At 43.0% G+C, this 13352-nt stretch overlaps 1 protein-coding gene across 1 annotated transcript; it reads right to left on the bottom strand.

The window, feature by feature from the left end:
* Window positions 1-8: 8 nt before the first annotated feature.
* On the bottom strand, window positions 9-5216 carry LOC121622362 (trace amine-associated receptor 1-like). The gene is made up of 3 exons (XM_041959324.1): window positions 4889-5216; window positions 4244-4816; window positions 9-103 (listed from the first exon to the last, which is right to left on the bottom strand). The coding sequence occupies exons 1-3, from the start codon at window positions 5214-5216 to the stop codon at window positions 9-11; spliced, it is 996 nt and encodes a 331-aa protein (XP_041815258.1).
* Between the last annotated feature and the right edge of the window lie 8136 nt (window positions 5217-13352).

Genomic DNA, 13352 nt, shown 5'->3' on the forward strand with positions numbered 1-13352 from the left:
TTTCCCTACTACTCCCTGATTGCGCTGTGTAAACCTGTGCTGCTGCCCGGAGACAGACCTGTGGCCCCGCAGGAGTTATGGAGGAGAAGCTGGGGCTGCAGGTCTAGAGCGAAAAGGAAGAAAAAAGGAGAAGACACAAACCAGTGGTCCCGGCGATTATAACAGGAAACGTGAGGTCTTTGGGGAATAAAACTGATGAGCTGGCAGTGCTGGTGAAGACCCAGAGGGAATGCCATGAGTGTAGCTTATTTTGCTTCAGTGAAACACGGCTGCACTCGCACATCCTGGACAGCAGCGTTGAGGTCCCAGGATACAGTTTGGTGCAGGAGGACAGAGAGTTTTCCAAAAGTCTGAAGAAAAAGGGTGGCGGACTTGTACTTTATGGAAGTGAGAGGTGGTGCAACCCCGGACATGTTAACATGAAGGAACGTCTCTGCACCCCTGACATTGAACTGCTGGCTGTGGGAATGCAGACGTATTATTTACCGAGGGAGTTCACGTCCACCATTGTTATCGCTGTTTACATCCCCCCGTCAGCTGATCTAGCGGTAGCCTGTGACATCATCAGCTCCACCACCACTAAACTACTGACTGAACACCCGGATGCATTCATGGTTATTACAGGTGATTTTAATCATGCATCACTGAACAACACCTTAAATAACTTTCATCAGTACATGGACTGCCCCACCAGAGAAAACAAAAGCCTGGATCCCCCCCCCCCCCCCCTTTCTGGTAGTTCATACCACAACTTGGTCAGGACTCCAAGGTATGTCCCTCTGGTGAAAAGACAATCCAAGCACACCAGGACAGTAAGGAAGTGGACACATGACGCCACTGAAGCACTGCAGGACTGCTTTGAGTCGACAGACTGGAATGTACTCTGTGAGCCACATGGGGAGGACATTGACAACATGACCGACTGCAATACAGAGTACATCAGATTCTGTGAGGACACCACCATGCCAGCCCGGACCGTATGCTGCTTCTCTAACAACAAGCCCTGGATCACCAGCGACCTGAAGGCACTTCTGAACGAGAAGAAGAGGGCTTTCAGGTCTGGAGACAGAGAGGAGCAGAGGAGAGTGCAGCACGGACTCCGAGATATGCTGAGGAAATGTAAGGACGACTACAGGAGGAAGCTGGAAGCAAAACTCCAACAGAACAGTGTGAGAGATGTGTGGACGGGAATGAAGCACATCACAGGGATGAAGGGGAAGGACAGGCAGACATCAGGGAGCCTGGACAGAGCAAACCAGTTTAACCAGTTTTTTAACAGGTTCAGCTCACCTCCTGCCACCTCTCAGACGCCCCCTGCCTCCCACACACCCACACTGTCCCAAATGGCTAGCACCACCCCCCAACATTCTCCAGCACATCACCTCTCCGTCTGCCCCCCCTCCTTCTCCTCCTCCTCCCCTTCCCCCACTGAGGACACCAGCATTAACCACTCAACGGTGACTTCAGGCCAGGTAAAGAGGCAGCTGGAAAGACTCAATCAGCGAAGGGCAGCAGGCCCCGATGGCAACACGCCTAGGATCCTGAAGACCTGTGCTAGCAAGCTGTCTCCTGTACTGGAACATCTGTTCAACCTGAGCCTGAGTCAGGAGAAAGTCCCGAAGCTGTGGAAGACGTCCTGCTTGGTTCCAGTCCCCAAGAAGCCGAGGCCATCTGACCCAGCTGACTACAGACCAGTCACCCTCACATCCCATGTGATGAAAGTCCTGGAGAGACTGGTCCTAGCCCAGCTGAGTCCACAGGTGAAGACATTCCTGGACCCCCTGCAGTTTGTCTATCAGCCCCATTTAGAAGTCGATGACGCTGTCATTTACCTGCTGCAACGAGCCCATATGCATCTTGATGTTGGAGGAGGCACTGTAAGGATCACATTCTTTGATTTCTCCAGTGCCTTCAACACCATTCAACCTCTGCTATTGGGTGAGAATCTGCGGGGGGTGGGTGTTAACGACGCAGTGATCTTCTGGATTACTGACTACTTGACAGGCCGGCCACAGTTTGTCCGTCTGGGCAGCGGGCTGTCTGATGTGGTGGTCAGCGATACAGGAGCTCCACAGGGGACTGTGCTTTCTCCCTTCCTCTTCACCTTATACACCACTGACTTTAAGTACAACTCTGAGTCATGTCACCTGCAGAAGTTCTCTGATGACTCAGCTGTTGTGGGGTGTATAGGAGAGGAAGAGGAGGGGGAGTACAGGACACTGATAGACAACTTTCTTGAGTGGTACGAACAAAACCACCTGAGGCTGAACACCAGCAAGACCAGAGAGATGGTGATCGACTTCAGGAGGAAGAAGACGCCTTCACAGCCACTATGGATCAAAGGGGAGGTGGTGGAGGAGGTGGAGGACTACAAATACCTTGGAGTGGTGATCGACAACAGACTGGACTGGAAATCCAACACAGAGATTGTGTACAAGAAGGGGATGAGCAGACTCTACTTCCTGAGGAAACTGAGATCCTTCAACGTGTGCAGCAAAATGTTGGAGATCTTCTGCCAGTCTGTGGTTGCCAGCGCCATCTTCTTTGCTGTTGTATGTTGGGGCAGCAGCATCAGAGCCAGTGACACCAACAGACTTGATAAGATCATCAAGAAGGCCGGCTCTGTACTTGGACTCAGACCTGAGTCTTTTGAGACTGTGGTGGAGAGGAGCACGCTGAATAAACTGTTATCCATCACGGACAATGATCAGCACCCTCTCCATCACACAGTGGACAGACAGCGGAGCACCTTCTCCCACAGGCTGCTACAGCTCCGCTGTCGAAGGGACAGATACAGGAAATCTTTCCTGCCACATGCCATTACACTGTGCAATAACAGCTAAAAAAAAAAAGATATTTGATATTTTATTATTATGTATGTAATTTTTTACTGCTTGCTATTTTGATATTTTTTTATATATAGTTCTGTTCTTCATAGTCTTATTTCACAATTTTTCGCTTATTTCACTGTGTGTCATGCGGCTGCTGCACTGCAATTTCCCAGCTTGGGATAAATAAAGTCTATCTGTCTATCTATTAGACTGTCAGGGGACTTCCTCTGTTCTTCTGCTTACTGCTATTGCCTGCGGCCTGTAACACTCGAATTTCCCTGGCTGGGGATTAATCAAGTCTTATCTTATGTTATCTTATCTTGTCTAAACCTCGACAGCCGATGATAGGGGGAGTCTGTGTGTGACTTGGCAGTCACAGTGGGGGGACAACAGTGGGAAACATTTATGTTAAATCTATATTTACTCATGGGTATTTAATAACACTGATTACATTCAGTATACATTTACAATCATCATAATTACATATTATATTTAGTATACATTTACTATCACCATAATTACATATTTCCTGTATATTCATGTTAATATACACGCATTTTTGTGTGACCTAAAGAATATAATGACTTACAGTGTACTTCCTCTATGCAGCACCACTTCACAGGGAGTATAGAGAGGAGGAATGATCACAGCAACCAAAAACTCTTTCAAAACACAAATGGGTGTTTGATTTTTGACAGACCTGAAAAATTGTGAACACACCACAGGTGTTTTGAAGGTATCTTTAATGGTTTTCTCTTTGGCAGTATAAAGTAAAGAACAATGGCTTCAGCAAAACTATTCAGTGATATAATGGCATTAGTTCCCCGACCTCCTGTCAGACCATATGTAAGTAATGACTTTGAGGCAGATACGCAGATAAAGATGGTTAGGTAAAAGACATTGAAAGACAAAGACAATATCTATCACAGAGCCACAGAATGGAATGCCCTATTTAATGAACATAGGATACCATATTTTAATTTATTATTATTTTTTTTGCAATTTGCACGATTGCACTGTTCTTATGTACACCTTTCATTGCTGATTGCACCCCCCATCTAATCTAAGTACTAGAGGCTGGTGAAATGAAATATTCTTTTGTAAAACAGCTTCACAAGACACTCTTTTACAGATTATGACTTTTCGTGGAATCCAATCTGATCTATCAGATGCATGTGTTATCGTGTTGAAATCGAAACAGTTTTAGTTTTACTGAAGTGCTGTTAAATATTGTTAAATAAGAATTACCGGTATATATACAGTACATACAGTACACTTTGCTCAGGCAGTGATCGGGATAACAGTGGCGAACTGTCAGTATTTACTGTTTCAACCTTTATCATTATTCTGCAATTGAATTCGTATTTGAATGATCAAAACAAGTCAACGCAGTTTTGAGTTGGCAAAATCACCTTGAAATAGTTTACCAGAAATGATCATTCTAAAAGCTGATCTGAACCAGCTGTAAAAGAAAGCATAAATAAATGGGTTGAGCATTGAGTTTGACAGTGCAAGCCAGTTAAGGGTTTCAATCACAGCAACTGGTGTTACATCATATGTTAAAGGCTGAAAGATCATGCAAAGGAAGAAAGGAGTCCAACATAAGAGAAAAACTCCCATAACTATAGCCAGAGTTTTGGTGGCCTTTCTCTCCATTTTACTGACAGCTGCTCCAGACTTTGTGCTCTGACAGGTTGTGTTCTGGATGCTGCGCACCTGTCTCTGTGCAACAATGAAAATCTTCAGGTAGATACAGAGCATTATTATGACTGGGATGTAAAATGAGAAAATACATGCCAGAGTGGTTGATATGAGAGCATCACTTGAACAGCTCTCTTCACATTTTCCTTGATTAAACCCTGCAATTATGATGCCAATTCCAATTAGAGCAGCAACTCCCCAGCTCAGCAGGATCATAATCCCGATAGCATGATCATTTATTTTGCTTCCATAAGCGAGAGGCTGACACACTGCATAATATCTGTCAATAGAAATACAGCATAAGTTCAAAATAGAGGCTGTGCTTAGAGTCACATCAAAGCTCCCTCGTACTTTACAAAATAAACCTTCATGATACCAACATGAGGTTACAGTGACTGCCATGCTGGAAGGAAAAACCAAAACTCCTACAAGCAGGTCAGCCACAGACAGAGACAGGATGAGGTAGTTAGTAGGGACATGGAGCTGTTTGAAATAAACGATGGAGATTATCACAAGAAGATTTCCACATACTGTGACAACAGACAATGAGCCGAGGAAAACATATAATAATACACATATTATTGAAGGGCTGCTTGTAAATATGTAAGTTCCATTATCTGACTCATAGCAGGGATGTATGTCATGAAGAGTGTACGTCCTGTTGACAGTCCCTTCTGGCTCCATGGTCCTTGATTCCTGCAATTCAGTTTTTCAATATTAACCAGTTACAGTGAGAAAACCTTTTAGATACTGTGATATTTACTTCAGCATGTGTAATCACAACAAAAACAAAACAAAGATATGAAGTTAACAAAAGAATTGTAGTTCAAGTTTCATATCATAATGACACATCAGTGTTGATGTGAGTCCTGATTCAATATGCCACTGTGCAGAAGCTTTGGACTTTATATTTAAATAATCGATGCCCTCACAGATTTACATCTCTCATGAATACAAAGATCTCTTGTCCAACCAGATGGGATACACTGCGTTCATGTTTGCATGTGATATGATAATACAATAATGCAACAATATAGTAACTGTGTATGTGTTTGTTTGTGTGTGTGTGGGAGTGAGTGTGTGTTATACCATGGGGTAAACATCTCACATCGGTCGAATTTGCACATAACACCCTGCCATGCTCATCAACAGGCATGTCTCCTTTCCAGTGCATGTTTGGTTACCAACCTCCACTGTTCCCGGAGTTGGAACACGAGGTCAGCATCCCTTCTGCACTCCCTCTCTTTGGGCCCGTCGGGTTCTGCTGCACATGTCAGAGAACTACAAGAGGGTCGCAGACGTCAGGTTCCTAGCAGTGTGGCCAGAATATTTGGTTGCCACCGAGGATCGCGTAAGTTGGCTCCCAGATTCATTGGTCCATTCCCAATATCAAAGGTCATTAATCCTGTGGCTGTGAGACTCAGACTCCTTTAGTCCATTCGAGTACATTCCACTTTCCACGTGAATCGCATGAAGCCCATCAACGATAGTTCTTTGGTCCCAGCCTCCAGACCCCCGCCTCCCCCCCGGTTCATTGATGGAGGACCAGTGTAAACAGTAAAGAGACTCACAGCAGCATGTCGCCGGGGATTCCAGTACTTGGTCAACTGGTAGGATGACGGCCTGGAGGAGAGATCCTGGGTTCTGGCAAGCAACATCATGGACCCTGAACACATGAGCTTCTTTCATGATAAAACTCTAACTGTTAGAGACAGAATTCGGCAAGTATTAACTTCAGTAGGTACTGATTTATCTTCAAATACAGAAACCATGGAAGTAGCTACAGAGTAGTTTCAGAGTAGTAGCTTTGTGGCAGGATAGAGACCTGTGGGTGAGCCTGCCTAATTGGCAACACCACAGCAAACCACTAGAGGCGCACCCTTCTATAAAAGGGGTCGATCCCTCCCGGCCAGTTCTCTCTCGCTGCTCCTGACGGTGACGTCATTTCCGGGTCGGACCTTTACGCGTGGACAGAGCGGCTGACTTGGGGCTTCCAGAGACTCCTGTGTGTGTGTGTGTGTGTCACCTAGATGGCCTGCTGCGGTGAACGCCAGTAGCTGCGCGATTCTCTCCCTCTTCCTTTGGTGTGTCATATCCAGCCATCCCTGCTAACGATCCCAGCCGCCCAAGAGTGTACGAGCGTCGTTTGCCGAACCATGCGCGAGTGACGTCGGCATCAGCTGATCGGGTGCGGCGGGTTTAAAGGGACACATCGCCAGAGCTACAGGGGGCTGCTGCTCTTTTGTCTCCGTACTGCTGTTTTGTCTCCGCTCTTTTGTCTCCGTACTGCTGTTTTGTCTCCGCTCTTTTGTCTCTGTATTGCTGCTTTGTCGTACTGCTGCTTTGTCGTACCACAGCTTTGACCACTGCTTTGTTTGCAGCTCTGTTTTCCTTGTTTTATGTGTTGCTTTTGGTGCAATGCTTTCTGTTTTGCTTTTCATGCTTTTGCTTTGAACCAAGGTTTTAATTGGCATTTAACGCACCTATTTAATGAAGTGACTGAATAGTGGGGTTAGATCCTCTCTACATTTGTTTTATTTCATTTTTGTCCTCATTAGTTACTTCAGTTTCTCTGTTTGCTTACTTAGTTATTTAACTTCTTTGGTTTTGATATTTTGGTTGGGCAAAGGGCTATTCTTCCAGTATTTGTCTTTATTTCTTTCATTTGTGGTTGGTAGTGTTGCAAACACGGAGGAGGACCCAAATGCAGGACACAGACTCAAAAGGAGAGTGCAAAAAGGTGTTTATTACAAAGAATGGAGACTGAGGGAGTGGGTTGAAGGCAGGGAAGCTAACCAGGCTGGAGGGGTTTGAGTTGGCTGGAAGTGATGGCAGGCAGGCAGGCAGGCAGGCTGGCAGGCAGGCAGGCAGGCAGGCAGGCAGGCAGGTGGTGATCCACACTGGTAGACACAACGATCTGGCGAAGACTGGAGAGGAGAACCGGTGTTTTATACTGCAGGGTTGATTACTGGATGGATGTCAGGTGAGCAGCAGGGAGCAGGTGAGTTGAATCACAGCGATCAGGGACCCAGGAGAGTGAGGGAGTTGCCACGCCCACAGCACAATCACACAGACCCAGACAGGGGGAGGGGGAGAAACAGAGGACAAGAAAAAAGGAAACACAAGGAAACCTGTGACACGGCCAGGGCCGTGACAGGTAGTTTGTATTGTTTAGTTGCTGATTTGTATGTAAGTTTTGGACATTTCTGTTCATTGAATTTTGTGACCCCACTAATTCCTTTTTGTTTTCCTCTTTAGTTGCTGAGGTCCGGTGGTGGTGGTAACCTGGCGGGGTCCCCCCTTTCTCGTGTGCTGTGCTTCCCCTGGGTTCTGGGTCTCCTCACTGAGCGTGTGCTGTGTGTGACTGTCAAGTGTGCCTGGGTGTTTATATTTTTGGTTGGGGATTCTCTGCATCAGGCAGTAGCCCACGCAACCCCGTAAGCCTCAGCTTTAAATTAGTTCCCCCTGTTGATTTGTCCCCGTGTGAGTGGTGTTTTAAGTGTTTTAGTTAAGTAAAAGTTAAGTATTAGTTTGTTAAAATAAAGAACATGTATGTTTGATTGGAACGTGTCTACTGTTTTGAGTAAAACGAACTGTGTGAGCTTTGTTGAAACTTACTTCCTGGGGTGAAATTCCCCAGGTGGCGTTGTCGGTTTAGTGTACAATCTGACCAAAAACTCTTATACTTCTACTTCACCCCACACCCGTCACCCTCACCACAATCTGTACAGTTTAATGATGACTCCTCTGTGTACACTCAAGCAAGTCATGGAGTTCCGCAGGGTTCTGTGCTCAGGCCGATCATATTCACTCTATATATGCTTCCTTTAGGCAACATACAGTTAGGCCAGAAAATATTGAGACAGACACACAATTTTCACAAGTTAGGCTCTACATGCAACCACATTGGACTTGAAATGAAATATCTTGACCAGAATTGAAGTGCAGACAGTAATGTTTAATTCAAGTGGTTGAACAACAACATCTTACTGAAAATGAAGGAATTGTATAAATTTTTATTTACAAACACACCACTTTTAGGGGCTCAAAAGTAATTGGACAATTAAGCATAATTTAAACAAAAAAGTTTGTTGTCAATATTTTGTTGCAAATCCTTGGGAGGCAATCACTGCCTGAAGTCTGGAACCTATGGACATCACCAAAGGCTGGGTTTCCTCCTCCTTGATACTTTGCCAGGCCTTTACAGCAGCAGCCTTGAGTTGTTGTGAATTTGAGCAGAAAGTGTATCCCTGTATACTTCAGAATTCATCCGGCTACTTTTATCTGTTGTAATGTCATCAATGAACACAAGTGACCCAGTGCCCTTGGAAGCCATGCATGCCCATGCCATCACACTGCCTCCACCATGTTTCACAGATGATGTGGTGTGCTTTGGATCATGTGCCGTTCCCTTTTTTCTCCAAACTGTCTTCTTCCCATCATTCTGGTACAGGTTTATCTTTGTCTCATCTGTCCATAGAACACTTTTCCAGAACTGGGCTGGCTTGTTGAGGTGTTTTTTGGCAAAGTCAAGTCTGGCCTGTCTATTTTTGGGACTGATGAATGGCTTGCACCTTGTGCAGAACCCTCTGTATTTACTTTCATTCAGTCTTCTCTTTATTGTAGACTTAGAGACATATACACCCACTTCCTGGAGAGTGTTCTTCACTTCAGTAGATGTTGTAAATGGATTTTTTCTTGACCATGGAGTATTCGGTGATCATCCGTCACTTTTGTCTTCCGTGGACGTCCAGGCCTTTTTGAATTGTCAACCTCACCAGTGCATTCCTCTTCTTCTTAGAATTTACCAAACTGTTCATTTGGCTTCTCCAAGCATTTCAGCTATCTCTCTTATGGATTTATTCTTTTTTTTTTCAGTCTCAGGATCTTCTGCTTCACCTCCATTGAGAGCTCCTTTGAACGCATGATGTGTGGTCACAACAACAGCTTCCAAATGCAAAACCACACAATTGGAATCAACTTCAGACCTTTTCACTACTTAATTGATGGCAGGTTAACAAGGGAGAAGCCTTCTGAGTCAATTACAGCCCTCTGAGTGAATTGTCCAATTACTTTTGGTCCCCTGAAAGGGGTATAAAGAGTGTAAAGGGCTATAATTCCTAAACCCTTATTCCGATTTGGATGTGAAAAGTCTCAAATTGCAGCTGAGATTGTGCACTTTAAGCCCACATTAATTATATTATTGTATTTCGGAATGTGTTTTTGTGAACAGCTAAAATAACAAAACTTGTGTCACTGTCCAAATATTTTCAGGCCTAACTGTAATTACGAAACATTCCATATATTTTCATTGTTATGCAGATAATACTCAGCTATATTTATCAATGAAGCCAGAGGAAATCAATCAGTTAACAAAACTCCAAGTCTGTCTTAAAGAAATAAAGACCTGGATGACCTGCAAATTTTTATTACTGAGTTCAGACAAAACTGAAGTTATCATATTTGGGCCTAAACACCTTAGAAACTCACTATCCGATGAGATAGTAACTATGGATGGCATTGCGCTGGCCTCCAGGACCACTGTAAGGAATTTGTGAGTCATCTTTGATCAGGATATGTCATTTAACTCTCACGTAAAACACATTTCAAGGACTGCCTTTTTCCACCTACACAACATTGTAAAAATCAGGCACTTTCTGACTCAAAATGATGCAGAATAACTAGTCCATGCATTTGTCACTTCCAGTCTGGATTATTGCAGTTCCTTACTATCAGGCTGTCCCAATTCGTTGCTAAATACTCTCCAACTAATCCAGAATGCTGCGGCACGTGTTCTGACAAAGACCAGGAAAAGACATCATATTTCTCTGATATTAGCCGCTCTGCACCGGCTCCCTGTAAAATCCAGAATAGAATTTAAAATCCTTCTTCTTACCGACAAAGCATTACATGGTCAGGCACCATCTTATCTTAAAGAGCTCATAGTACCCTATTACCCCAGTAGAACACTACATTCTAAAGTAACTAAAGTCTCTAAAACCTGAATGGGAGCCAGAGTCTTTAGCTATCAAGCTCCTCTCCTGTGGAACCATCTTCCAGTCCCTGTCCGGGAGGCAGACCACCCTCTCTACATTTCAGAGTAGGCTTAAAACTTTCCTTTTTGATAAAACTTGCACTTAGGGCTGGCTCAGGCTTGCCTTGGACCAGCCCCGAGCTATGCTGCCATAGGATTAGGCTACCAGGGGACTTCCAATGACATGCAAACCTCCTCTGTTCTTCTCTCCCTCTCTATCTGTATGTATTCCTGTCCTATCAAGGCATGTTACTGACTTGGCTTCTTCCCTGGAGTCTTTGTGCTTTCTCGTCATTTAAGGTCTGAATGGAGAGCGGCTGGACCTGGACTACTGATTACAGCTGCATCTCCTGCCGTGTCCCTGATGGACATCCACTGCAGCTTTTATTGTTATAAGCTATGCTACGCTACCATAATTATTAGATCATTCGTGGCGCACTATGTTCATATTCTATCTGCTAATAATATATCACATACATAAATATATCACATAGGCATATACTATGCAATATGTACTTTGTATATCTATAAATCTATTACAGCTGTCAAAACTTTGATTTCTGCCCAACCCCAAACCCCTCTCTCTCTCTCTCTCTCACCCAACCGGTTGAAGCAGATGGCCGCCCACCCAGAGCCTGGTTCTGCTTGAGGCTTCTGCCTCCTAAAAGGAAGTTTTTCCTCGCCACTGTTGCCAAGTGCTTGCTCATGAAGGAATTGTTGGGTCTCTGTAGATAAAGAGTTGGTCTGTACCTGCTCTACATGTAAAGTGTGAGACAACTTCGGTTGTGATTTGGCGCCATATAAATAAAATTGAATTGAACTAAATTGAAAATTTAATTGAATTATCACATACACTAAATACCTTGTGCAATATTAGCTTTTCAATCTCATATATATAAGATATACATATATTTAATTTATTTTTCTTTTATATTTTTTATAGTTCTTGTATAAAATGTACATATATGTAGTCAAGTTTCATCTTGTATTTTTATATTCTGTTGTTACTCCGACTGTTATTGCCTGCAGCCTGTTACACTTTCCCTGGCTGGAGATTAATCAAGTCTTATCTTATCTTATCTTATCTTATCTTATCTTCAACAGCAGATGATAGGGGGAGTCTGTGTGTGACTTGGCAGTCACAGAGGGGGGACAACAGTGGGAAATATTTACGTTCAATCTGTATTTACTCATAGTTAATTTAATAACACTGATTATATTCAGTATACATGTACTATCATCATAATTACATATTACATTTGGTATACATTTACTATCACCATAATTACATATTCCCTGTATATTCATGTTAATATACATGCATTTTTGTGTGACCTAAAGAATATAATGGTAACAGAATGACAGAAGTCTGAAACTGTGAGTGTACCTTCAAATATTATGATGTCAGGAACCAAGTGGAACAGGAATGTGTTTGATGCCCACTTTCATGAAGATATGAGTTAATGAGAATGGTGTCTGGTACTGAGTGGCACAGGAGAATGCTGATATTCACTGTATATTCAGTTCATGAAAAGGCCAACATTTGTGTGTTGTGTTGCTGTGTAGCATTTTCAAAACAGTGTAACCCAGCAGGTGGTGGTGGAGGGTGTTGCACAAGGCCTGAGGCATCACCACATGAGGATGTTCATAAATTGTGTTATTCCCCGCATGGACAAAGATATGTGATCTTAAGATATATTGAGTGCTGTATTTCACACATTTTACAGGATTTACAAGTTTGTCTTCAAACAATACATGCTCAAATGCAGATTTACTGGTCCCTCAATTTAGAAGATGCCAACTTGATTTGATCAACTCAGACATACAGTATTAGCTTTGGCTGAACTTCTTAGAACATGTGTTTCCAGCAACTGGACTTTGACCCCCATGACTTACAGTGTACTTCCTCTATGCAGCACCACTTCACAGGGAGTATAGAGAGGAGGAATGATTACAGCAACCAAAAACTCTTTCAAAACACAAATGGGTGTTTGATTTTTGACAGACCTGAAAAATTGTGAACACACCACAGGTGTTTTGAAGGTGTCTTTAATGGTTGTCTCTTGGGCAGTATAAAGTAAAGAACAATGGCTTCAGCAAAACTATTCAGTGATATAATGTAATTTGTTAACCTCCTGTCAGACCAGATCTTAGTAATGACTTTGAGGAAGATACATAGATAAAGATGTTTTTATGTAAAAGACAATGAAAGAGACAAAGACAATATCTGTCATAGAGCCACAGAATGGAATGCCCTATTTTTTTCTTGCATTCACTGATACCTTATTTTCTAATTTTTTTAAATTTCTTAAATTCTTTTTATTTTTTCTTATTTGCACCTTCCATAACTGATTGCAGTGTGATCTAAAGAGCTTCTGTAACAGTAAATTTCTCAACTGTGAGATAAATAAAGTCTTATCTAATCTCATCTAAGTACTACCGGCTGGCAGGTTTTGTAAAACAGCATCACAAGACACTCTTTTACAGATTATGGCTTTTTGTGGATTCCAATTTGATCTATCAGCTGCATGTGTTATCGAGTTGAAATCGAAAATGTTTTAGTTTGACTCAAGTGCTTAGTGTTAAATATTGTTAAATAAGAAATACCAGTGTATATACAGTAAAATTTGCTCAGGCAGTGAACAGAATAACAGTGGCGGACTGTCAGTATTTACTGTTTCAACCTTTATCATTATTCTGCAATTAAATTGGTATTTGAATGATCAAAACAAGTCAACACAGTTTTGAGTTGGTAAAATCACCTTGAAATATTTTTCCAGAAATGA

This window comes from Chelmon rostratus, chromosome 18 (assembly GCF_017976325.1).
Source record: "Chelmon rostratus isolate fCheRos1 chromosome 18, fCheRos1.pri, whole genome shotgun sequence".
Taxonomy (NCBI): domain Eukaryota; kingdom Metazoa; phylum Chordata; class Actinopteri; order Chaetodontiformes; family Chaetodontidae; genus Chelmon; species Chelmon rostratus.